Below are 27,432 nucleotides of genomic sequence, written 5' to 3'. Positions count from 1 at the left end.
GGTGCCGTATTGGTTATTCAAGTCTTGTACTTGTTTTTTTTTGTTCAGGGTAAGAACCACACTCAGTAGAATGCTTCTAACGTATTTCACTTTTTTAAATTTGATCTGTACTTGTTGCTTTTTCGTCAGCAGTGATGCAGTATACGTTTTAAAAGCATATTTGACCTCTACAAATACACCCCACACCTGCTTCTGACACATGGCTTGTTATAGGCTTCTTTTTGTCGTCATCTTTTTCATGATTTTCTCCTGCTCACAGGCACTCTACAGCCACATAGCCAGAAGGGCGAGGGTTTGGAAAATTTCCCATTTTGGGTGAAAGTTAGTTAGTTAGTGCGTTTTATTTCGAGCAAGTGCCAAGTGCAGGCCAGACAAAACTGTAACGGAAGAAATTAAGTCCAAAATTGACTTAAATCTGAACTTAAATCAACACAACAATAGCAATGTTACATTGATGCTCAAAATGCAGTGGGGAGAAATAAAACTTATTGAACCCTACCCAAAGTTACAAAATTAGACACTCACAAAAAACAAAAACAGTCACTTCCTTATTAAGTCATTTCAGAACCTAATAAACAGCCAATCAGAATCCTATACACATGCAAAATCAGACATACATAATAACTTATCTTATATACAGACATATTACCACAGGTAACAATGTTTTTTTTCCAATTCTAACAATGGAAATGAAAATACCACTAGGGTAAGTAACAATGTAACAGTAATGATCTGATATCAACAATGGTAAATGGAATACCATAAGGGTAAATAACATGTAATTTGACACAAACAACATAATACAGCCAATCCTCACTATCTCTACATTATGACCAGATATTTGTTTATAAAGAAATTTAACCTGATAGATGCTTTGACATTGCTTTAGTTCAAGCCCCAGACACAACTTAACACTGCATCGTCCTTCTCACCTTTGGAACTATGTAGTTCCCAAATCCTCTTAAACTGTACAACTGATCTCTAAGAGAAACAAGTGAACTTTTAAAGGCATAATATACATTATTTTTGCAAATAATGCTCTGCTCTGTGTAAGCCTGATCTGTTCAAATCTCAGAAGCTAGGCAGTGTGAGTCCTGGTTAGTACAACCCCAATTCCAATGAAGTTGGGATGTTGTGTAAATGGTTTGCAAATCCTCTTCAACCTATATTCAATTGAATACACCACAAAGTGTGTGTGTTAGTGCCCATGGCATGGGCAACTTACACATCTGTGATGGCACCATCAATGCTGAAAGGTACATCCAGGTTTTGGAGCAACACATGCTGCCATCCAAGCAATGTCTTTTTCAGGGACTCGCTGTTTATTTCAGCAAGACAATGCCAAGCCACATTCTGCATGTGTTACAGCAGCGTGGCTTCGTAGTAAGAGTGTGGGTGCTAGTCTGGCCTGCCTGCAGTCCAGACCTGTCGCCTATTGAAAATGTGTGGTGCATTATGAATACATAAAAATACATAACGGGGACCCCGGACTGTTAAACAACTGAAGTCGTACATCAAGCAAGAATGGGAAAGAATTCCACCTCCAGAGCTTCATCAATGAGTGTCCTCAGTTCCCAAACGCTTATTGAGTGTTGTTAGAAGGAAAGGTGATGTAACACAGTGGAAAACATACCCAGCTTTTTTGAAACGTGTTACAGGCATCCATTTCAAAATGAACAAATATTTGCACAAAAACAATAGTTTATCAGTTTGAACATTAAATATTTTGTCTTTGTGGTGTATTCAATTGAATATAGGTTAAAGAGGATTTGCAAATCGTATTCTGTTTTTATTTACATTTTACACAACATCCCAACTTCATTGGAATTGGGGTTGAAATTTATGTAAATTTCCTGTATTAATGTATTTAGAAATTGTTTAGGTTCTTGTTATCACATACACATTATTACTATTGTCAGTTTTTACAAATCTGTGTAATTTTTTTTAATTGTTTGTTTTCACCATTTATTTGTACAGTTGTTCTTTACATTTTTGCCCTGAAGTAGCCATATAATGATATTCCACTTTTTGTCACATTTAATACAGATGCTGCCATATTTTCTGGAGTATATGTTGTAAGCTCTCCAAAACTAGTAAAATCAAACAGCAAAGACAAAAAAAAAATAATAATAATAATAATAATAAAAATAAATAAAAAAGCGACATACTCTAAGTCACAGTGCAGAAGAAGTACTACACATTTACTATCAATACTTGTGGGAAACCCATAAACATTCTAATATTTCATTGATTTAAATGTAAATGTATTTGGACTGTATGTTGCTGTGCATTTTGTTCATTGCCAAGGTTGTTTGTGGGCCCAGTTAGGTGGGCGGTACTTGCTGTCTTTTGACCCAGATAACTACTGAATTTGAGATGGAGGGAATACAATAATTCTCATGTAATTTAATGTGAGACACAGTCTATGGTTTATTCACCAAGGCTGTTTTGTTTCCGTTTCTTTTTCATAAATTACATTGATGAGAGCTCTTGCTCACTTGGTTGTCATTGGAAGCTGAGAGACAAGGTCTTAATTTGAGGTTGCATTTATCACAATCATTATTTTTTTCTAGCCTATGTGTTTTGCTTGATAGTGGCAGTGACCTTTTCTCCTCCCTCATGCAGGATACGTCTGTCAGTGGGATGTTAAATCTCTGGATGCAGGACCAGGACTGACTGAAGGAGCATGGTGAAGCACCAACCCCTGCAGGTCTATGAACGGCAGCTGTGTTTGTCATGCATCACTGGGTTCTACGGTTGCCGCTGGAAACGCTACCAACGTTCCCATGATGACACCACTAAGGTGAGAAGAGCTAAAAATCGCTTTCACAAAAAAAAAAAAAAAAAAAATCTGGCCATTTGACACCACCATAAAGATTTGCACAGTGCACCATCTTGTATGTGGTATTTGTAACATAACTACCATATCCGCACGTTTCAATGCCCCCATTGGGTAGCAGCCCACCCCTCTTTATTTTTTTTGTGAAAGTTAACCGCCTTTAAAATAAATACATTTTTTGACCCAGACACATCAAAAAGCAAAAGATGAGTTTTTGCAATGATTTTCTCAACATTTCTACATCTTGCATATGACAACGAGTGAGTGCTGGTTGTAGTTGCATGACAATGATGCCAGTTTGAGAGTTTGCAGTATGAGAGTTGCGGCCAAGCCAGACCGAATGTGGCACCTAGGCAGTAGTGTTGCACTGTGATGGATTAATTAAATTTTGATTCAAATGGATTTAAATAATTTGTCTGGTAGCAAAAATCACATAATCCATCGATCTCCAGTGGATGTCAGGCTCTGATGGAAGGAATGTACAACCACCAGATGTAGGTGTGCAGCACTTCCATCATGAACAGAAGACAGTTGGATAACACACAGATAAAAGTGCATTCACGTCAGCAGTCAGCAGCAGACAGAAAACTGGGATGTTCAATTTTTTTCAGTGAGAAGTTGATGGAAAAATTCCACCACCTCTGACTGTGACTTTACAAGACAAACTGGATGTTTTATCTTTAAAGAGGAGGGAAAATGAACTGCGAGAGATGGATTATTTAAGTGCAGAGAGTTGCCTGGTTTGAAGCGGGTCAAGGGAATTAATCTGTAACCTCAAAAAGTTAACTTTTTAGGCAGCCTTCACAGCCAGGGTTTTTGGTTTTAAAGTACGTAATGCTGTGCAAAACACTAAAACTCTATCTTTCAGTAGGGTAAATTACTGACCATATAATTGTCATTGAAAGTAATGGCCATGCCTCACGTCATCACCTATGATCTGCTACAGACGAAATAATGCTGTACAGTTTTTCTGCTGCTGACATGTGAAAGTAACTTAACATCAAGTGGATATCTGCTGGCAAGCTACAAACACGTACAGGACAAAACAAATGCATAACCACCGGGAAAGTTCTGTGTCTGATGTCCGCTTAAAATTTTGAGCGTGCACACAACTTTCCTAAGGACTTGCTGGACTTCATTTGACGAAGAATGCATTTAATGAATGAGAAAAGCATTTGTACAGGACACAAAAGAAACGAAACAAGTGAGTTATTTGTGATTTTGTGTGTGTGTGATGAAATCAGACATTTTATTGAAATAGGCATTCCAACAAATGTAATATTGGCTGTGCTTGTGCATCCACCCAATCCCTCTTCAGTCAGAATTTTGCAGAATTCCTAGGGCGTTTCAACACACTAGTATGGTATATGATGATCAGTAGAGAGTATCTACTATTAATGCAGCTTTAGGCATTTGTGTCCCAATGTTCACATCAGTCTTAAAATTTGCTGAGCCATTTGTAATGGGATCAAGTTTGTCTCTTGATGTTATTACAATATAGTTTAACTAAAGAAAACATCCTGATTTTAATGATAATTCTATTGTTTGAAGTTCAAAGCTGTATAAAATCATAGGTGCTGGTTTTGCGATCATTAACACCTCACTTGATTACAAGGTGCGTATATGGCCGTGAAATCACATTGCATATCCGTTTATTTGTACTTGGGGTGTTCAGGTTTACCTGACCTTGTTTTTGGAAACAAAAACCGAAAGCTGATGCTCTCAGGGGCATTTTCTGTGTTAGCTGTACAGCTGTCCTGTAAGAGGCTGACTCAAAATGATACTAATTTTATCAGGACCTATTTTAAACCATGAATGGGCATAAATAGTTAATGAGAGATTGGTTTTCCTTGTCTTTTTTTGGTACAACAATTTCTAGTGAACTAACACTTGTACGTTAATGTGTCTGGAGAAAAAAACAATCTGATGTCGTATTTTCACTGTTAAAACAAGTTTGAATGTAGGTTGTTGTGGTTGTGAAATTAATAATTCTTTCACAGTTCTGAGGAACAAGATGGCTATATGGAAGCGTGAATATTACTAAATGTGCTACTGAGGGAAAACCTGCTGAAGGCCTTTTGGCATTTTTAAGTGTGTTATTACTATGCTTCATGGTCTGTTGAGTCCCTGCTGAGGATTATCCCAATGCTGATTATCAAAGAACAGTTATCTAAAGTAAAAATGTCCTTGGTGCACTATCCTCTGTGCAGTGACTACATGCTTGCTGTGAAGAACTGCAGCGGGTAGTAAACCAGTATAACATTTCATCTGATTTTCTGTTCATATGTTCTGTACATATTATTTTTTCATCAGGTTTTGTGGTGCAGGTGCAAGCTTATTGGTGCCCAATAATTTTACTGTATTTGTGTAAATTGATTTTGTGTACCCCCCCCACTCCCCTCCAGAACCCTGGGAATTGCTTAGTTTAGAAAATCTACAAGTATAAATGTATGTGATTCATGGTTCCCAAGCACTAGTCATAACCAGAAAGAAATTAAATATTACAACTCAAGTGTTGTGTATTCCCAAGTGACATGACTGAATCCAAACGACTGCATAACTTTGCTTCATGAGCTGAGATTTAATGACAAATGTTTGCATGTATTGACCAGACTGCAGGAAAGACTAAACACCTTTAAGAAAACAGTTTCATTGGTCTGATTTGATGTTAAGTGCAGTACATTCAGGTCGATTCAAATTGAGCAGTATCTGCTGGTGTTGCACTTCTACAACAACTCGGAATTGCCTGGGTCCTGGATGCCAACCACCTAGGCAGACAGTTTATCCATCCATATCTCTAGAAACAAACCATCTATCTGCCACAGCCAGATGAAGCGTAGTCGCCCCCTCGGACGTCTCCAGCCACAGGGACAAATGCGCCATGTGGCCAAAATGTCGCAGCTGACGTTCCCTCACATTATAAGTGATACTGCTCATTAGACACAGCCATTCCAGCGGTACACAAGGATCTTCTGAAGAACAGGATACCAAAGACATTCAGCCACTACTTTAGGTCACTGGTTTGCATCCCAATTTCACAACCATACAGTATAACTGGTAGTACCAGAATCAATCAATCAATCAATCAATTTTTTTTTTATATAGCGCCAAATCACAACAAACAGTTGCCCCAAGGCGCTTTATATTGTAAGGCAAGGCCATACAATAATTATGTAAAACCCCAACGGTCAAAACGACCCCCTGTGAGCAAGCACTTGGCTACAGTGGGAAGGAAAAACTCCCTTTTAACAGGAAGAAACCTCCAGCAGAACCAGGCTCAGGGAGGGGCAGTCTTCTGCTGGGACTGGTTGGGGCTGAGGGAGAGAACCAGGAAAAAGACATGCTGTGGAGGGGAGCAGAGATCAATCACTAATGATTAAATGCAGAGTGGTGCATACAGAGCAAAAAGAGAAAGAAACAGTGCATCATGGGAACCCCCCAGCAGTCTAAGTCTATAGCAGCATAACTAAGGGATGGTTCAGGGTCACCTGTTCCAGCCCTAACTATAAGCTTTAGCAAAAAGGAAAGTTTTAAGCCTAATCTTAAAAGTAGAGAGGGTGTCTGTCTCCCTGATCTGAATTGGGAGCTGGTTCCACAGGAGAGGAGCCTGAAAGCTGAAGGCTCTGCCTCCCATTCTACTCTTACAAACCCTAGGAACTACAAATAAGCCTGCAGAATAATCAAGACTTGGACCTTCTCCTGCAAAGATATCAGTATAGCCAAACACCTCTGTCCAGCGACCTCATGACTCCATTACCTGTTCCCAGGTACCTCTCCATGTAAAAGGCAGAGGACCCAGAGACATGAATGAAGATCTCTACATGTTCAACACCTTAACTGCATAAAGATACACTTGAGATGGCTGAGTCCAGGAGGTCATTGAAAAGTGTGTGTGCGTGCCAGGCGCATGTAAGTGGGTGAATGTGAGGCATGTAAAACACTTTGAGTATCAGTTGGAAAGGCACTGTAGTCATTGCCTACCTTTTATTTTCCTTTATCACTAGATTAACAGAAAATCAAGTTTGGATTGTCCAGATACTCTTATTCCAACAAAAAATAAAATGCATTCAGAAAATTTAACTACTCTAGTAATTACAAACCATGTTTTCTAGTTTAATAACAGTGGGTACAAAAAAGTTGATTTATTTCTAAGTGTACTGTCATTTACTTGACAGAGTTGCCGATGACCACTCATTAATAAAACGATTAAATAACACTGGATTTTCTAAACATAGATTATTCACGTTTATTTGTAAATATTAGATGTTTAGTAGGTTGTCATAAATGTTTGTTTGCAAAATTTTTGCACTGGTGTGTGGTGTGTGTGTGATATAGATATATATAGATATATAGATATATATAGATATAGATATACTCAACAAAAATATAAACGCAACACTTTTGGTTTTGCTCCCATTTTGTATGAGATGAACTCAAAGATCTAAAACTTTTTCCACATACACAATATCACCATTTCCCTCAAATACTGTTCACAAACCAGTCTAAATCTGTGATAGTGAGCACTTCTCCTTTGCTGAGATAATCCATCCCACCTCATAGGTGTGCCATATCAAGATGCTGATTAGACACCATGATTAGTGCACAGGTGTGCCTTAGACTGCCTACAATAAAAGGCCACTCTGAAAGGTGCAGTTTTGTTTTATTGGGGGGGGATACCAGTCAGTATCTGGTGTGACCACCATTTGCCTCATGCAGTGCAACACATCTCCTTCGCATCATCCGTGAAGAGAACACCTCTCCAACGTGCCAAACACCAGCGAATGTGAGCATTTGCCCACTCAAGTCGGTTACGACGACGACCTGGAGTCAGGTCGAGACCCCGATGAGGACGACGAGCATGCAGATGAGCTTCCCTGAGACGGTTTCTGACAGTTTGTGCAGAAATTCTTTGGTTATGCAAACCGATTGTTTCAGCAGCTGTCTGAGTGGCTGGTCTCAGACGATCTTGGAGGTGAACATGCTGGATGTGGAGGTCCTTGGCTGGTGTGGTTACACGTGGTCTGCGGTTGTGAGGCTGGTTGGATGTACTGCCAAATTCTCTGAAACACCTTTGGAGACAGCTTATGGTAGAGAAATGAACATGCAATACACGAGCAACAGCTCTGGTTGACATTCCTGCTGTCAGCATGCCAATTGCACGCTCCCTCAAATCTTGCAACATCTGTGGCATTGTGCTGTGTGATAAAACTGCACCTTTCAGAGTGGCCTTTTATTGTGGACAGTCTAAGGCACACCTGTGCACTAATCATGGTGTCTAATCAGCATCTTGATATGGCACACCTGTGAGGTGGGATGGATTATCTCAGCAAAGGAGAAGTGCTCACTATCACAGATTTAGACTGGTTTGTGAACAATATTTGAGGGAAATGATATTGTGTATGTGGAAAAAGTTTTAGATCTTTGAGTTCATCTCATACAAAATGGGAGCAAAATCAAAAGTGTTGCGTTTATATTTTTGTTGAGTATATATAGATATATAGATAGATAGATATGCACCCACACTGTGGTGACACATTACAGTAACATGATGAGTAATAAAATTATATAATGCCAAAGTTTTATAACTATCACTAATAGAATCACTGATCTGTAGACTTATATGTATGTGATATACTGCAGTGCATTACAAACAGGTTGCAATGTTGCTAATATTAATAACGGAAAGAATACATACTGTGCAGTAACATACTGAAGGCTCGGATGTAGCGCACCCTCTGTTGCTGAGCACATTGTGTTAAAACCCAAATGACTATGTGCATCTTCCAAACAAAGAATATCAGGCTTCATGTTTTATAGTGACTTGGCACATGCCAGAAGTGGTATGTCCAAGTGCACAGTCCATATCTGACATGTGCCAGAGGACTTGTGTGTGTGAATTCACAGACGCAGAGACTGTTGGCTGTTCTTGACGTCCTCATAGCATGTGCAGTGCAGCAGACAAGAAGCACGGAACACAAAGCAGGTTCATGTCACCAAGTATACCCACAGAAAATATGATGCACTGCATTAAGCGTAGTTGAACAGAAACGGCGCAAATTTTATTCAGGCCGGAGAGTTGCAGCAGTAAATAAAGGACAGATATTATAGGTTGCCCTTCTTTTGGAAGGAAACTGGATCTGTGCAGTGCTGTTTCCTTAATTGTATTTCAGGCCAGCTGATAGGAAAGTGTTGAATCAGCCTTCATTCTTCAGTGTTAATCTTTTGTTTTTGACATGCTGATGAACATTGCATATCTTTTTTGAAGAGTAAGAAGCACACAGTGAACATGCACTCATTATGTTGTCTGCTTTTAATGTAAAGAATGCAGAATTTACTGTATTTACTGGACTGCATGTTACTTATGTCCAAAAATGCACTATGAAGAGAAAAAAAAAAAGACAACTGGTCCATAAGTTGCATTTATTTGTGAAACTTGGTGCTGTTGTTTCATGCAGTATGAAGCAACATGAATTTAATCAGAGCTATATTATAACATATATATATATATATATATATATAAAATAACTAGCAGACGCTTACACGCTAATAATGTTATTGTACGAGGCACAAAGAACTCAAAAGTAAATTGCTTCTTGTTGCCACTAAACAGATGAAAATATCTTTTACAGCTAAATGCACACAAGTAACCTCAATAAATGTGGTTAAGCATTTTACATTTTTATGATGAGCCTTACCACAGCCTTGCTGGCTTTGTCGTTGCTGTTCTGGCTGTCCCACAAAGTACAAACAAGTGGAATGCTGAGTAATATGAAGGTTAGGTATTCCCTCTCTTTATTCAAGCGTATGATCTTTGAGTATGAGACCGATCTTTGAATATGAGACCATGATTTATTAATTTCATTCATTCTCTAAGATTGTGTACATTCTTTGTTTTCTATGTCTTGCTTAATGGTGGTTGGCATTCTGCTTAATGGTGCATTCCTGCCATCTTCATGTCTGGGGTGTGAATCACAGTACCTCAGATCAGTTTTCAGGACCATCTTGTCACACATCTAAACGATGCCATCTTGTGGCCATAGATGATAATGCAGCATGTTTTTATGTACAAGTCCCAAAATGAGTAAAAAAAACAAAAAACAGTTATAGTATTAAAGAGCTACAGTTACGTAAGAAATGAGCTACAAGCTAAAATTGCTTAGTTCAGGAATCTGGTTTCCCCTCTCATTTATGGTCTAGTCTAGGTGCTATGTGTTGCCACATCCAACATACCACAGCATCTGCCTGTGTCCTGGATGCAACCACTCAGGCAGACAGCTAAGCCATCCTCCGCTCTCAAATGGAGCGGCCTCTTTGCCACAGCCATGTGAAACGTGGGTGTCTCCTTGGCCTTCTGCAGCTGCTATAGTCCTCAACACTGAGGCACCTGTGTGATGGCTCTTGCACAGAAACATGTCCCACTCTTCATTGGAGTACCCCTAACTAAGCACCCATTTGATACAGAGAAATTCCAGCAGTACCCAAGGATCCTCTGAAGAGACGAGGTAACAAAGGCATAGTTGACCCCTTAGATCACTGGTAGCATCTAAATCACACAACCAAATGGTAAGCCAGGAAGCACCAGGACCCTAAAGACGTGGACCTTTTATTGGCATTGCTGGACCTGCCTAGATAAGTAAATGTTTCCAGAGGCTCAAAACGTATACCTTAAAAAGGTGCACTTCAGTTATACAAATGACATTAAATAAGTTTGAAAATGTAGTATGGTGTTGCAGCCATTCGTTTAGAACTTTTGGGACAGTTAGAACCTATTTGATATTATGGCAAATTAACAAAGGATAAATGTTAACTTTCTCAACATGTATTTATTTTAAGAGTAGCCTATTGTGCCACAGTCTTGGAGAATTTCGGACATGTTTTCATGGTGACACATTTCTTAACATCCTGAGTTGATATTTGCAGTCATTCTTGCACGATATTTCTACTAGCCCGACAGTCAATGATGTGTTTCTATCGGAAATGCTTCCTGGTATAGACTAAACAAATGCTATGTAAGACTACATCCTTACTGATCCCTGTAAACAAAGTGTGTGACCAATCAAGTATCGGTTACATGTAACTAGACCTCAGTGAATAACAAAGCGTGATAACTGAGAAACTCGCTTTGAACCAACTGTAGTCTGATCATCCAAAAAGATGAAGCATCTCTCCTCTTTCTTTGCACACTTTGCTGAACCTCTCAGTTTGTTTTATTGAACTTTCTGTCTGTGTTTACCAGGAAGACTGCTCACGTCATGCAATGCAAGCCGATATGGCTTCTCAGTAATAATTAAAAGTGTTTCCATTTCGGCAGCCTTTACCTTTCAGCCGCACAGTGGTTCAAAAATAGTAGTGAGAGGCTGCTCTGCCTTTATTTGACAGTGGCCTTCTGGTCGCCATTTGCCTCTTTCCAAAAAAAAGATACACTGAGGAAATTCATAGCAGTTTGAAAAATTATTGGGCTCCCGTCTCCCCCCATATTGTGGGGGGGGGAGCTTCAGTCTTATAGGATGTAATTAGGATTGTTGATGATTTATTTGAACTTTATTCATTCTGGATGAAATTGTACTTACTTTGTGTCCCCCACATTAAAATGTGCTTCATCGGTCCACATCTCTGTCCACACTCCCATCACACCCCTTGTTGACTTGACATGATAACTCAGTCATTTCCAGGTGTTGTTTTCATAACGGATACATATGGTCACTGGATTAAAATCTTAGATGAGCTTGCATGTGAGTGCTCTGAGGCTTGTGACGTCTGTAACTTTTGTGATCTACTTAAAGTAGGTCATGGTAAAAATACCTTGATGCCGCCATAACTCATACACATGCATTAAATACATATATACTTTAATGATATGTATATATTTTTATACTTCTATGTTAAATAGCTAGGGCTTGGCAAGTTAACACGTTATCACATTAACACACTAATTAATTAACGCCAACAATTTTTTTTATCACACGTTAGTTAACGCTGTTTTTTTGTTTGTTTGTTTGTTTTATCAGCGGAGTACTTCAAGTCTTTAATATCACCTAAATGTGGCACACACAGCTGATACCAGCAAATCATTCAACGAAACACACTGCGGCGTGAGGCTTCAGCAGACTACGTTAGATGCAGTGTGTGGGAGAACTGTTGATAAACAAAGGCAAGAGAAGCTTGCAAATGCGACAGCGAAATGGATTCCTATAGACTGCAGGCCGATTAGTATTGTGGAAGACGTCGACCTGAGAGACATTCTGAGAATCGCAACAAATGATGGCACGTATGAGATTCCCTCACGCTGCACCATAAAGGAGAGGACTGCAAAAGCCGCAACTTTACGTGCACCTGCTGTTGCTCTCACTGGGGACTACTGGACATAACTGGGTAATTTTACAGTGTAATTTTTAGCATATTTATTTATTTATTTATTTTTTTGTGGTGGGACAAAGCAGGTTGAAAAACTCACTCAGAGCAACCACACACTGAGGGACTTCTTCAAAACCCCTTTAAAAAAAATCTCATAACAAATAACTTCCATCATAAGGAATTAATGCATTTCCAGGTGTCATCTTCCGAAACAAGGGTGTCATGTGGAGAAGTTTTCACCTGTGATGATGAATCCTGGGATTAGGTCAGATTAAAAGACTTTATTTAATCTGTGAGCCGGCTTCTAAAGTTTTAGCTTTTTTTTTGTTAGCACCACGTCTTCTCCATTTTTTTGTAGAAGCGTTACAGCGCTACATACAGGCTTGGCATATGTACTACACCATTTTCACGTGGATTCACTCGATCTGTGAGAAGGAGATATTTCTTGAATGGAACACTTTTTGAAAATGGCAAAGAAAAAGACTGTATAGGAGAAGTTCAGTTTCAGTGCAGACAAGGCCTTAAAAACGGGATGAAATTAAATAATAAATGAGGAATTATTTTATTGGGGGTGCTGTGGGGATGCCATGACAAATGCAGGGGGAGCTCTAGCGGTCCCCCTGGTGCTGCCCATGCTTTCATTCATATGGCAGAACATTTAAAATAAAATTGTGCTATACACTACTTTTGAATTCATTTTTGGATTTTGTGTATAACAATGCAATTAATCGTGATTTAATCGTGGAAATCATGCGATTAATCGCGATTAAAAAAAATTTAATCATTGCCCAGCTCTATAAATAACACTTTACACAGAAGATTGCCGCTTGTTAAAATCTGCATTTGTGTGCCACAATACAAAGTAGTTCATTCTTTTACCCTTGATCTTATAAAACGTCTTCCCAGATGGAAAGGGCAAACATGAGCTGCATAAAGATGCTGCCCAGAAACTGAAGACACCATTTACATGCATAGGTATCGCAATCTACTTCTCCCAGTTTTTTTTTTTCTTTTTTTCAAGAAAATGCCAAATCTTGACATTTGCAAGTGTATCACACTGTCATTGCATTTATGTTTCATGGGTTTCCACAAACATAACTTACCTGTTGTTACACAATACTGGAATACTGTTGTGAATTAGATTGTTCTATTTCAGGTTCTGAAGTAACTCCATCCATCTAAAAACACTACAACGAATATAAAAATGACTGATTTGACATACACATAGCGACGTCCTAGTAACCGAAGATCTACAGCATGTAAAGCCCAAGCAGAGTTTAGCTTTATGGCCAGAGTTTGCTTGTATGTGATGACACAGAGAGCAGTATTCAGAGAATGTGACCGTTTTCACATCTACAAAACGGTTCATTAGACAGACAAAATTTTATTTTCTGATTTTCTGATATTTTTGTTTCACAGCGGATAAGCTGCAAAACAAAAATAAACATGTCACACGTGAGCAAACACTTCTTCCTTCTGGCTTTCTGTGGCTGGTAGAGTCTGCCTGATGTGTTTTTTTATTTTTGTTTATGGGGAGGAGGGCAATGGCAATATTAGGGCATTTAAAAAAATTCTGATAATGGATTATACAAAACAAATAATAATGACTGCAACTAGTTTTTGCAGTTTTCACTTGTTCCTGAAATTTCATTGCAAACAAACAAACAAAAAACACCTAACACTACCGCAACTTGTATTGCTACTTTTTAGAAAAGCTGCCACAACATCATGAGATATTAAAACAATGCAGTAGCTTATTACAAAAATTAGAAGTAAAAAAAAAATGTAGTAATAATAATAAGCTGTGGATTCCATGAAGGAGGAAAGGTTAATGGGTTGTATTCAGTTGTATGTTGCTTTTGAATATCAACAATTTGTTGATTGAATGTAGACTCCATCTAATGACAAGTGGACTCCAAACTGCTATTTGTATCCAGTGATTTCCAGTGTAAAGTCTTTGTCTGAAGACATGTGGATGAACGGCATATGTAACACTTTTTATTGTTAGATTTGGTATAACTACGTACATCACAACCTAGGATTGCAGTTTTATTTTCAACAATCAGATTGATGAATTTGACAGTTTAGATTAGGACACAATGATTGCAAGTGAAATTCAGTGACATCAAAACAATATACCTTCGGGATTAATAAAGTTCTTTCTTCTTCCAGCTGTTCCCGTTAGGGGTCACCACAGCAGATCAGTTGTTTCCATCTCACCCTGTTCTTTGTAACTTCCTCTGTCAAAAAACCACCTGCATGCCCTCCCTCACCAGATCCATAAATCTCCTCTTTGACCTCTGTCTTCTCCTGCTTGGTGGCTCCATCCTCAGCATCCTTCTCCCTGCATACCCTGGGCCCCTTCTCTGCACGTCCAAACCCTCTCAATTTCACCTCTCTGACTTTGTATCCAAACTGTCCCACCTGAGCTGTCCCTCTGATAAGGTAATTCTAAGGTAAGTCTCACTACTGTCTTGTAGACTTTCCTCTTCACTCTTGCAGATATTCTTCGGTCATAAATCAATCAACTCAATCAACTTTTTTCTTATATAGCGCCAAATCACAACAAACAGTTGCCCCAAGGCGCTCCATATTGTAAGGCAAGGCCATACAATAATTATGAAAAACCCCAACGGTCAAACGACCCCCTATGAGCAAGCACTTGGCCACAGTGGGAAGGAAAAACTCCCTTTTAACAGGAAGAAACCTCCAGCAGAACCAGGCTCAGGGAGGGGCAGTCTTCTGCTGAGACTGGTTGGGGCTGAGGGAAAGAACCAGGAAAAAGACATGCCGAGAAGGGGGGCAGAGATCGATCACCAATGATTAAATGCAGAGTGATGCATATGGAGCAAAAAGAGAAAGAAACAGTGCATCATGGGAACCCCCCCACAGTCTACGTCTAAAGCAACATAACCAAGGGATGGTCCAGGGTCACCCGATCCAGCCCTAACTATAAGCCTTAGCAAAAAGGAAAGTTTTAAGCCTAATCTTAAAAGTAGAGAGGGTATCTGTCTCCCTGATCTGAATTGGGAGCTGGTTCCACAGGAGAGGAGCCTGAAAGCTGAAGGCTCTGCCTCCCATTCTACTCTTACAAACCCTAGGAACTACAAGTAAGCCCGCAGTCTGAGAGCGAAGCGCTCTAATGGGGTAATATGGTACTACGAGGTCCCTAAGATAAGATGGGACCTGATTATTCAAAACCTTATAAGTAAGAAGAAGAATTTTAAATTCTATTCTAGAATTAACAGGAAGCCAGTGAAGAGAGGCCAACACGGGTGAGATATGCTCTCTCCTGCTAGTCCCCGTCAGTACTCTAGCTGCAGCATTCTGAACCAACTGAAGGCTTTTTAGGGAACTTTTAGGACAACCTGATAATAATGAATTACAATAGTCCAGCCTAGAGGAAATTAATGCATGAATTAGTTTTTCAGCATCACTCTGAGACAAGACCTTTCTGATTTTAGAGATATTGCGTAAATGCAAAAAGGCAGTCCTACATATTTGTTTAATATGCGCTTTGAATGACATATCCTGATCAAAAATGACTCCAAGATTTCTCACAGTATTACTAGAGATCAGGGAAATGCCATCCAGAGTAACGATCTGGTTAGACACCATGCTTCTAAGATTTGTGGGGCCAAGTACAATAACTTCAGTTTTATCTGAGTTTAAAAGCAGGAAATTAGAGGTCATCCATGTCTTTATGTCTGTAAGACAATAAATCACTCTTGCCACCTTTCTCCGCCCTGCCTACGCTCTCCTTCACCTCTCTACCACACTCTCCATTTCTTTGGACAGTTGACCCCAAGTATTTTAACTTATTTACTTTCACCACGTCTGCACCTTGTAACTGCACTATTCCATTGGGCTCCCTCCCATTCACACACATGTACTCAGTCTTGCTTCGACTGACTTTCATTCCTCTTTTCCCCAGCGCATGTCTCCACATTTCCAGGTGAGACTCAACCTGCTCTCTACTCTTACTACAGATCACAATGTCATCTGCAAACATCATAGTCCATGGAGACTCCTGTCTGATTTCATCTGTCGACCTGTCCAATACCATTGTGAACAAGAAAGGACTCAGCGCTGATCTTTGGTGTCACCTCTACATTGAATGAGTCTGTCAATCCTACTGCACAACTCACCGCTGTCACACTATCCTTGTACATGTCCTGCACTACCCTCACATACTTCCCTGCCACTCCAGAGTTCCTCATACAATACCACAATGCTTCTCTTGGCACCCTGTCATAAGCTTTCTCTGATTCCACAAACACACAATGTAACGCTTTCTGGCCTTCTCTATACTTTTCCGTCAGTATTCTCAAAGTAAACATTGCATCTGTAGTGCTCTTTCTTGACATTTAACCATATTGCTGTTCACAAATCTTCATCTGTTAGTGTAGGATCATTTGTAATTTCATGTATTTTTTAAACGCAAAAACTCACTTGATTTTGAAAGAAGATATCATAAGCTTTATAAAAAAATAGGGTGCCTTTTTTCTTCACAGTCTAAGGGTCCGAAATCCAAGATGGCATCCAAAATGGCCTCTGTTTAGCAATAATGCAATACTTTTGCTAATACACAAGATATAATTACAAACAAAGTATATAAATATAGGTTTTCTGACACAATGAAACTAATTGAATTATCAAATTAAGGCTTACATTATGATTTACATGCTTATCCTCTTCATAGCTGCTCTCGCTTCATCCTTACTAATCTCTTGCACTTCCTGATTTACTCTCTTTACATCATCCAGACTTTTCTCGCTCTCATTTCCTTCATTCATTATTACTCTATTATTGTTGTTGTTGTTTCTACTGGTGGTTGGCTCTCACTGCGGTATTGTATCACTTCCTGTTCCGGAGCACAGCGGTGTTTTTCTGTATCTGTTAGCTGTTTAATCTGCGCAGTTAGATTGATCTAGTTATCTAGATTACGATTTGTTTCCCAGTGTAATCTTTACGTGCCTTAACTAAAGCACTCATTCTGCTGAATCACCTCTAAATTATTTACACATTATTCACTTTGCGTGTTTTTAGGAATCCGCTAGCTTAGCGTAGCTACTAGCTCTTAGCCGATTTAGCATGGCAGCTTCTCCTGTCTCTCCCGCACTTTTCTGCTCTGGGTGTGAAATGTTTAGTTATTCCTCGGCCTCCTTTAGCAGTAATGGTACTTGTAATAAGTGTAGCTTATTCGTAGCTTTGGAGGCCAGGCTGGGCGAATTGGAGACTCGGCTCCGCACCGTGGAAAATTCTACAGCTAGCCAGGCCCCTGTAGTCGGTGCGGACCAAGGTAGCTTAGCCGCCGTTAGTTCCCCCCTGGCAGATCCCGAGCAGCCGGGAAAGCAGGCTGACTGGGTGACTGTGAGGAGGAAGCGTAGCCCTAAACAGAAGCCCCGTGTACACCGCCAACCCGTTCACATTTCTAACCGTTTTTCCCCACTCGACGACACACCCGCCGAGGATCAAACTCTGGTTATTGGCGACTCTGTTTTGAGAAATGTGAAGTTAGCGACACCAGCAACCATAGTCAATTGTCTTCCGGGGGCCAGAGCAGGCGACATTGAAGGAAATTTGAAACTGCTGGTTAAGGCTAAGCGTAAATTTGGTAAGATTGTAATTCACGTCGGCAGTAATGACACCCGGTTACGCCAATCGGAGGTCACTAAAATTAACATTAAATCGGTGTGTAACTTTGCAAAAACAATGTCGGACTCTGTAGTTTTCTCTGGGCCCCTCCCCAATCAGACCGGGAGTGACATGTTTAGCCGCATGTTCTCCTTGAATTGCTGGCTGTCTGAGTGGTGTCCAAAAAATGAGGTGGGCTTCATAGATAATTGGCAAAGCTTCTGGGGAAAACCTGGTCTTGTTAGGAGAGACGGCATCCATCCCACTTTGGATGGAGCAGCTCTCATTTCTAGAAATCTGGCTAATTTTCTTAAATCCTCCAAACCGTGACTATCCAGGGTTGGGACCAGGAAGCAGAGTTGTAGTCTTACACACCTCTCTGCAGCTTCTCTCCCCTGCCATCCCCTCATTACCCCATCCCCGTAGAGACGGTGCCTGCTCCCAGACTACCAATAACCAGCAAAAATCTATTTAAGCATAAAAATTCAAAAAGAAAAATAATATAGCACCTTCTACTGCACCACAGACTAAAACAGTTAAATGTGGTCTATTAAACATTAGGTCTCTCTCTTCTAAGTCCCTGTTGGTAAATGATATAATAATTGATCAACATATTGATTATTCTGCCTAACAGAAACCTGGTTACAGCAGGATGAATATGTTAGTTTAAATGAGTCAACACCCCCGAGTCACACTAACTGTCAGAATGCTCGTAGCACGGGCCGGGGCGGTGGATTAGCAGCAATCTTCCATTCCAGCTTATTAATTAATCAAAAACCCAGACAGAGCTTTAATTCATTTGAAAGCTTGTCTCTTAGTCTTGTCCATCCAAATTGGAAGTCCCAAAAACCAGTTTTATTTGTTATTATCTATCGTCCACCTGGTCGTTACTGTGAGTTTCTCTGTGAATTTTCAGACCTTTTGTCTGACTTAGTGCTTAGCTCAGATAAGATAATTATAGTGGGCGATTTTAACATCCACACAGATGCTGAGAATGACAGCCTCAACACTGCATTTAATCTATTATTAGACTCTATTGGCTTTGCTCAAAAAGTAAATGAGTCCACCCACCACTTTAATCATATCTTAGATCTTGTTCTGACTTATGGTATGGAAATAGAAGACTTAACAGTATTCCCTGAAAACTCCCTTCTGTCTGATCATTTTTTAATAACATTTACATTTACTCTGATGGACTACCCAGCAGTAGGGAATAAGTTTCATTACACTAGAAGTCTTTCAGAAAGCGCTGTAACTAGGTTTAAGGATATGATTCCTTCTTTATGTTCTCTAATGCCATATAACAACACAGTGCAGAGTAGCTACCTAAACTCTGTAAGGGAGATAGAGTATCTCGTCAATAGTTTTACATCCTCATTGAAGACAACTTTGGATGCTGTAGCTCCTCTGAAAAAGAGAGCTTTAAATCAGAAGTGTCTGACTCCATGGTATAACTCTCAAACTCGTAGCTTAAAGCAGATAACCCGTAAGTTGGAGAGGAAATGGCGTCTCACTAATTTAGAAGATCTTCACTTAGCCTGGAAAAAGAGTCTGTTGCTCTATAAAAAAGCCCTCCGTAAAGCTAGGACATCTTTCTACTCATCACTAATTGAAGAAAATAAGAACAACCCCAGGTTTCTTTCAGCACTGTAGCCAGGCTGACAAAGAGTCAGAGCTCTATTGAGCTGAGTATTCCATTATCTTTAACTAGTAATGAGTTCATGACTTTCTTTGCTAACAAAATTTTAACTATTAGAGAAAAAATTACTCATAACCATCCCAAAGACGTATCGTTATCTTTGGCTGCTTTCAGTGATGCCGGTATTTGGTTAGACTCTTTCTTTCTTTCCGATTGTTCTGTCTGAGTTATTTTCATTAGTTACTTCATCCAAACCATCAACATGTTTATTAGACCCCATTCCTACCAGGCTGCTCAAGGAAGCCCTACCATTATTTAATGCTTCGATCTTAAATATGATCAATCTATCTTTGTTAGTTGGCTATGTACCACAGGCTTTTAAGGTGGCAGTAATTAAACCATTACTTAAAAAGCCATCACTTGACCCAGCTATCTTAGCTAATTATAGGCCAATCTCCAACCTTCCTTTTCTCTCAAAATTCTTGAAAGGGTAGTTGTAAAACAGCTAACTGATCATCTGCAGAGGAATGGTCTATTTGAAGAGTTTCAGTCAGGTTTTAGAATTCATCATAGTACAGAAACAGCATTAGTGAAGGTTACAAATGATCTTCTTATGGCCTCGGACAGTGGACTCATCTCTGTGCTTGTTCTGTTAGACCTCAGTGCTGCTTTTGATACTGTTGACCATAAAATTTTATTACAGAGATTAGAGCATGCCATAGGTATTAAAGGCACTGCGCTGCGGTGGTTTGAATCATATTTGTCTAATAGATTACAATTTGTTCATGTAAATGGGGAATCTTCTTCACAGACTAAAGTTAATTATGGAGTTCCACAAGGTTCTGTGCTAGGACCAATTTTATTCACTTTATATATGCTTCCCTTAGGCAGTATTATTAGACGGTATTGCTTAAATTTTCATTGTTACGCAGATGATACCCAGCTTTATCTATCCATGAAGCCAGAGGACACACACCAATTAGCTAAACTGCAGGATTGTCTTACAGACATAAAGACATGGATGACCTCTAATTTCCTGCTTTTAAACTCAGATAAAACTGAAGTTATTGTTCTTGGCCCCACAAATCTTAGAAACATGGTGTCTAACCAGATCCTTACTCTGGATGGCATTACCCTGACCTCTAGTAATACTGTGAGAAATCTTGGAGTCATTTTTGATCAGGATATGTCATTCAAAGCGCATATTAAACAAATATGTAGGACTGCTTTTTTGCATTTACGCAATATCTCTAAAATCAGAAAGGTCTTGTCTCAGAGTGATGCTGAAAAACTAATTCATGCATTTATTTCCTCTAGGCTGGACTATTGTAATTCATTATTATCAGGTTGTCCTAAAAGTTCCCTAAAAAGCCTTCAGTTAATTCAAAATGCTGCAGCTAGAGTGCTGACGGGGACTAGAAGGAGAGAGCATATCTCACCCATATTGGCCTCTCTTCATTGGCTTCCTGTTAATTCTAGAATAGAATTTAAAATTCTTCTTCTTACTTATAAGGTTTTGAATAATCAGGTCCCATCTTATCTTAGGGACCTCGTAGTACCATATCACCCCAATAGAGCGCTTCGCTCTCAGGCTGCAGGCTTACTTGTAGTTCCTAGGGTTTGTAAGAGTAGAATGGGAGGCAGAGCCTTCAGCTTTCAGGCTCCTCTCCTGTGGAACCAGCTCCCAATTCAGATCAGGGAGACAGACACCCTCTCTACTTTTAAGATTAGGCTTAAAACTTTCCTTTTTGCTAAAGCTTATAGTTAGGGCTGGATCAGGTGACCCTGAACCATCCCTTAGTTATGCTGCTATAGACGTAGACTGCTGGGGGGTTCCCATGATGCACTGTTTCTTTCTCTTTTTGCTCTGTATGCACCACTCTGCATTTAATCATTAGTGATCGATCTCTGCTCCCCTCCACAGCATGTCTTTTTCCTGGTTCTCTCCCTCAGCCCCAACCAGTCCCAGCAGAAGACTGCCCCTCCCTGAGCCTGGTTCTGCTGGAGGTTTCTTCCTGTTAAAAGGGAGTTTTTCCTTCCCACTGTAGCCAAGTGCTTGCTCACAGGGGGTCGTTTTGACCGTTGGGGTTTTACATCATTATTGTATGGCCTTGCCTTACAATATAAAGCGCCTTGGGGCAACTGTTTGTTGTGATTTGGCGCTATATAAAAAAAAAATTGATTGAATTGATTGATTCATCAGCTCCTCAAATTGTTCCCTCCGAATTCTCAACACACTCTCCTCTTCACTTGTAAGCATATTATCATCTGCAACTTTTACCAACCTAACCTGCTGCACATTAATTTGATACAACTCCTTTCTCCTTTCTTACTATTCATCATTTTGTACAGCTTGCTATATGCCTTTTTCTTAGCTTCTGCTGCTTCTCTTTTCTCCTCACGCCGCATCTCTTTGTACTACTGTCTACTTTTTTTCATCTCTCCAACTATCCCATTTTTTTTCCCCCAGCCTCTTTCCTGGACATCTTTGTTCCACTACCAAGTCTCCTTATCGGCTTTCCATTGTCCAGATCTCACACCCAGTACCTTCCTAGTTGTCTCTCTCACCACATCTGCAGTACTTTTCCAGTTGTCTAAAATTGCTTCCCCTCCATCCAGTGCCTCTCTCACCTGCTCACTAAATTTTGCACAACTGTCTTCCTCCTTCAGCTTCCACCATCTGATCCTTTGTTGAGCTCTCACTCTCTTCACCTATAAAGTCATCCTACAAACCACCATCCTATGCTGTCTGGCTACACTCTCTCCTGCCACCATGTTGCAATCTCAAATTTCTTTTAGCTTGCATCACCTACAAAGAATATACAGTGAGGAAAATAAGTATTTGAACACCCTGCGTTTTTGCAAGTTCTCCCACTTAGAAATCATGGAGGGGTCTGAAATTTTCATCTTAGGTGCATGTCCACTCTGAGAGACATGATCTAAAAAAAAAAATAATAAAAAAAATCCGGAAATCACAATGTATGATTTTTTTAATAATTTATTTGTATGTTACTGCTGCAAATACGTATTTGATCCCCTACCAACCAGCAAGAATTCTGGCTCACACAGACCTGTTAATTTTTCTTTAAGAAGCTCTCTTATTCTGCACTCTTTACCTGTATTAAATGCACCTGTTTGAACTTGTTACCTGTATAAAAGACACATGTTCACACACTCAATCAATCACACTCCAACCTGTCCACCATAGCCAAGACCAAAGAGCTGTCTAAGGACACCAAGGACAAAACTGTAGACCTGCACAAGGCTGGGATGGACTACAGGACAGCAGGCAAGCAGCTTGGTAGCAGACAACAACTGTTATGATTATTTATTAGAAAGTGGAAGAAACACAAGATGGCTGTCAATCTCCCTCGGTCTGGGATTCCATGCAAGATCTCACTTTGTGGGGTAAGGATGATTCTGAGAAAGCTCAGAACTACACAGGAGGACCTGGTCAATGACCTGAAGAGAGCTGGGACCACAGTCACAAAGTTTACATTAGTAACACATGATGCTGTCATGGTTCAAATCCTGCAGGGCAGCAAGGTCCCCCTGCTCAAGCCAGCACATGTCCAGGCCTGTTTGAAGTTCACCAGTGACCATCTGGATGATCCAGAGGAGGCATGGGAGAAGGTCATGTGGTCAGATGAGACCAGAATAGAGATTTTTGGAATCAACTCCACTTACCATGTTTAGAGGATGAGAACAACCCCAAGAAAACCATCCCAACCGTGAAGCATGGGGGTGGAAACATCATACTCTGGGGGTGCTCTTCTGCAAAGGGGACAGGATGACTGCACTGTATTGAAGGGAAGATGGGTGAGATTTTGGCAAACAACCTCCTTCTCTCAGTAAGAGCATTGAAGATGGGTCGTGGCTGGGTCTTCCAGTATGACAATGACCCCAAACTCACAGCCAGGGCACCTAAGGAGGGGCTCTGTAAGAAGCATTTCAAGGTCCTGGAATGGCCTGGCCAGTCTCCAGACCTGAACTCAATAGAAATCTTTGGAGGGAGCTAAAACCTCCAAACCTGAAAGATTTGGAGAGGATCTGTATGGAGGAGTGGACCAAAATCCCTGCTGCAGTGTGTGCAAACCTGGTGAAAAACTACAGGAAACGTTTGACCTCTGTAATTGCAAACAAAGGCTACTGTACCAAATATTAACATTGATTTTCACAGGTGTTGAAATACTTATTTGCAGCAGTAACATACAAATAAATTATTAAAAAAATCATACATTGTGATTTCCGGATTTTTTTTATTTGTATTTTTTAGATTATGTCTCTCACAGTGGACATGCACCTAAGATGAAAATTTCAGATCCCTCCATGATTTCTAAGTGGGAGAACTTATTTTCCTCACTGTACTCCACCTGGGTGCACCTTCCTCCTTCCACCTTATATGGCCCCCCAAACCCCTTTAAGGTACACTTTTGAAGACATTTATTTAGCAAGTAAAATGCCAACCAGATTATACTACTTTGAAAAATAATATATTTATTTAATAATAAATGACCTACTATTTGTCATATTTAACAATAAAGTAATGCAGTTAGATCCATGTTGACTTTGAAGATTGGTTTTGACTGATTTTGTCTCATTCCACTGAATTGAACATGCACAGCCGAGCTGGCTGAAACTCCATCTCTGGCCAGAAGACGTTGGGCAGTCAGATGTTGTCATGGTAGTAAATAACTCTTGAAAGTTATGAAGGCAAATCAGTTTTGCTCCATTTCTCTTTGTGTCTTTTTGTATTTTCATTATTTTGACAAATGCAGTTTTTATTCACTGATACCATTCATATTGCAATTTAATACAACTATTAAGTATTTTATTTTAAAATATTCTGTAAAACATTGGACACCTTGTTTTCATTCATTCACAAATGTTATGATTCTAATATGCAGCTGTTCTGTGTGCATTCTAAAACTTTGTATTACTACTACCACAACTATTCCCAGAATTATCTGAATGAGTACCTCATGATATGCCAAGTACAACAAGTTTTCAGATAGTTTGTCTTTTGATGTTGGGGAAGAGATGTCCTGGCATCTTACAGTGTGTACACAGGGATGCTCTGTACCATGCACAGTGCCAGGAACAGTTTCATCATCGCCGTCTGTACATGTTCCCAAATAATGCATTGGGATGTTTTCACACTGTAGTTCTGCTCTGAAATAGCCCTGATAGAAATGTGTAATTGCTTTCCTTTTTTTTTTTCTAAACATAAATAGAGAATAAGAGTTTGTTACAGCTCCATTTCTACATTTGAAAGGTGGCTTGAATGAAATGTGATCTTTCTCCCATGCATAGTTTGTCCTGAGCACAAATCAATAGAAAGATTATCTTGGAACAGTGTGAACAAATGTTTTGAAACATCACTTCCTGCTGCCAGATTTGGTCAGTGGAGCTGTAGATTTGCAAAACAAACAAGATGTCATTGGTATTTTGTTTACATGATTCTGCATAATCTGTGATTGCATCTTATGTCTGCCTCTGAGCACAAATAACAGTTGTCAAATACGAGTAAATGGTGAAACCTAAAGTCCTGTTTAACACATTGCAGCACATGTTACAGCATGTATGGAGGGAAAACAAAGCACTCTGATCATTTTGTCATGTTCATTTTGCTGTTATGGACAAAACTGGTTCCAGGTGAATTTTAGAAAATCCCTGGAACTATTCCAAAATCAACTTTATTACAGTTGAATGACTAATGTAATGGTCTCATCTTTATTTTGTTGACTGTAATCTGTCTTGGGTATGCAGTGGGTGGTGATTATTGCAGACAGTGCAGGCATCGAGATACTTCCGCCTTCATGAATCAAAATGGGATAAAACGCACACTGAGTCCTTGTTTGTTCTGTAAAGTTAATCTTTACCTCATTCATCCTTATCTACCTTCCTGAGTGTGAAACTCAGAATGCTTATCGGTACACATCAATCCATGCACTGTTTTTCAAAATAAAACTGGTGTAGCTTCTGCTCTACTGCAGTTCTGTCAGGCTTATTGTGATTATGTTCTAAATGTAACTTACAGTAGTGTTCAGAATAATAGTAGTGCTATGTGAGTAAAAAGATTAATCCAGGTTTTGAGTATATTTCTTATTGTTACATGGGAAACAAGGTACCAGTAGATTCAGTAGATTCTCACAAATCCAACATGACCAAGCATTCATGATATTCACACTCTTAAGGCTATGAAATTGGGCTATTAGTAAAAAAAAAAGTAGAAAAGGGGGTGTTCACAATAATAGTAGCATCTGCTGTTGACGCTACAACTCAAAAACTATTATGTTCAAATGCTTTTTAGCAATCCTGTGAATCACTAAGCTAGTATTTAGTTGTATAACCACAGTTTTTCATGATTTCTTCACATCTACGAGGCATTAATTTTGTTGGTTTGGAACCAAGATTTTGCTCATTTACTAGTGTGCTTGGGGTCATTGTCTTGTTGAAACACCCATTCAAGGGCAGTCCCGTCAGCATAAGGCAAATGACCTCTTCAAGTATTTTGAATATCCAAACTGATCCATGCTATGGTATGCGATATATAGGCCCAACACCATAGTAGGAGAAACATGCCATATCATGATGCTTGCACCACCCATGCTTCACTGTCTTCACTGTGAACCTGTGGCTTGAATTCAGAGTTTTTGGGGTCGTCTCACAAACTGTCTGCGGGCCCCTTGGACCCAAAAAGAACAATTTTACTCTCATCAGACCACAAAATCTTGCTCATTCTCTTTAGGCCGGTTTGATGTGTTCTTTGGCAAATTGTAACCTCTTTGCACATGTCCTTTTATTTAACGAGGGACTTTGCGGGGGATTCTTGCAAATAAATGCTTCACACAGGCATCTTCTAACTGTCACAGCCTTACAGGTAACTCCATCCTGTCTTTGATCATCCTGGAGCTGATCAGTGGGTGAGCCCTTTGCCATTCTGGTATTCTTCTATCCATTTTTGATGGTTGTTTTCCATTTTCTTCCACGCGTCTCTGGTTTTTTGTCCCTTTAAAGCATGGAGATCATTGTAGATGAACAGCCTATAATTTTTGCACCTGCGTATAAGTTTTCCCCTCTCCAATAAACTTTTTAATCAAACTACGCTGTTCTTCTGAACAATGTCCTTGAACGTACCATTTTCCTCAGGCTTTTCAAAGAGAACTGCATGTTCAATGGGGCGGGCTTTATCCTTAAATAGGGGACACCCTGATCACACCTGTTTGTTCCACAAACTGACGAAATCACTGCATGACTGCACACTACTATTATTGTGAACACCACCTTTTCTTCTTTTTTTTTTACTAATAGCCCAATTTCATAACCTGAAGAGTGTGCATATCATGAATGCTTGGTCTTGTTGGATTTGTGAGAATCTACTGAATCTACTGGTACCTTGTTTCCCATGTAACAATAAAAAAAAAAACTCAAAACCTGGATTAATCTTTTTAGTCAAATCAAATCAATTTTATTTATATAGCGCCAAATCACAACAAACAGTTGCCCCAAGGCGCTTTATATTGTAAGGCAAAAGCCATACAATAATTACAGAAAAACCCCAACAGTCAAAACGACCCCCTATGAGCAAGCACTTGGCGACAGTGGGAAGGAAAAACTCGCTTTTAACAGGAAGAAACCTCCAGCAGAACCAGGCTCAGGGAGGGGCGGTCTTCTGCTGGGACTGGTTGGGGCTGAGGGGAGAGAATCAGGAAAAAGACATGCTGTGGAAGAGAGCAGAGATCAATCACCAATGATTAAAAGCAGAGTGGTGCATATACAACCCCTGGCAAAAATTATGGAATCACCGGCCTCAGAGGATGTTCATTCAGTTGTTTAATTTTATAGAAAAGTCAATTCTGAGGAAAAAATTATGGAATCACCCTGTAAATTTTCATCCCCCAAATTAACACCTGCATCAAATCAGATCTGCTCATTGACATTGACCCTATGCCATGACATT

The 27,432-nt window shown here is 39.7% G+C and overlaps 1 protein-coding gene across 5 annotated transcripts in view; it reads left to right on the top strand.

Moving 5' to 3' along the window:
- The window catches only part of gdpd5b (glycerophosphodiester phosphodiesterase domain containing 5b), a 187,073-nt gene that overhangs the window by 63,663 nt on the left and 95,978 nt on the right, over window positions 1-27,432 (top strand). For all 5 annotated transcript variants that reach the window (XR_004560043.1, XR_004560042.1, XM_034167968.1 and 2 more), the window contains one exon: window positions 2,626-2,803. Coding sequence is in view for 3 of the 5 variants with exons in the window: in XM_034167968.1 (XP_034023859.1) it covers window positions 2,687-2,803 (117 nt within the window). In the remaining 2 variants the exon portion in view is untranslated. The remainder of the gene's footprint in view (window positions 1-2,625; window positions 2,804-27,432) is intronic.

Source organism: Thalassophryne amazonica, chromosome 4 (assembly GCF_902500255.1).
Source record: "Thalassophryne amazonica chromosome 4, fThaAma1.1, whole genome shotgun sequence".
Lineage (NCBI taxonomy): Eukaryota > Metazoa > Chordata > Actinopteri > Batrachoidiformes > Batrachoididae > Thalassophryne > Thalassophryne amazonica.
The sequence above is the reverse complement of the archived record's forward strand: the minus strand, read 5'-3'. Positions and strand labels throughout refer to the sequence as shown.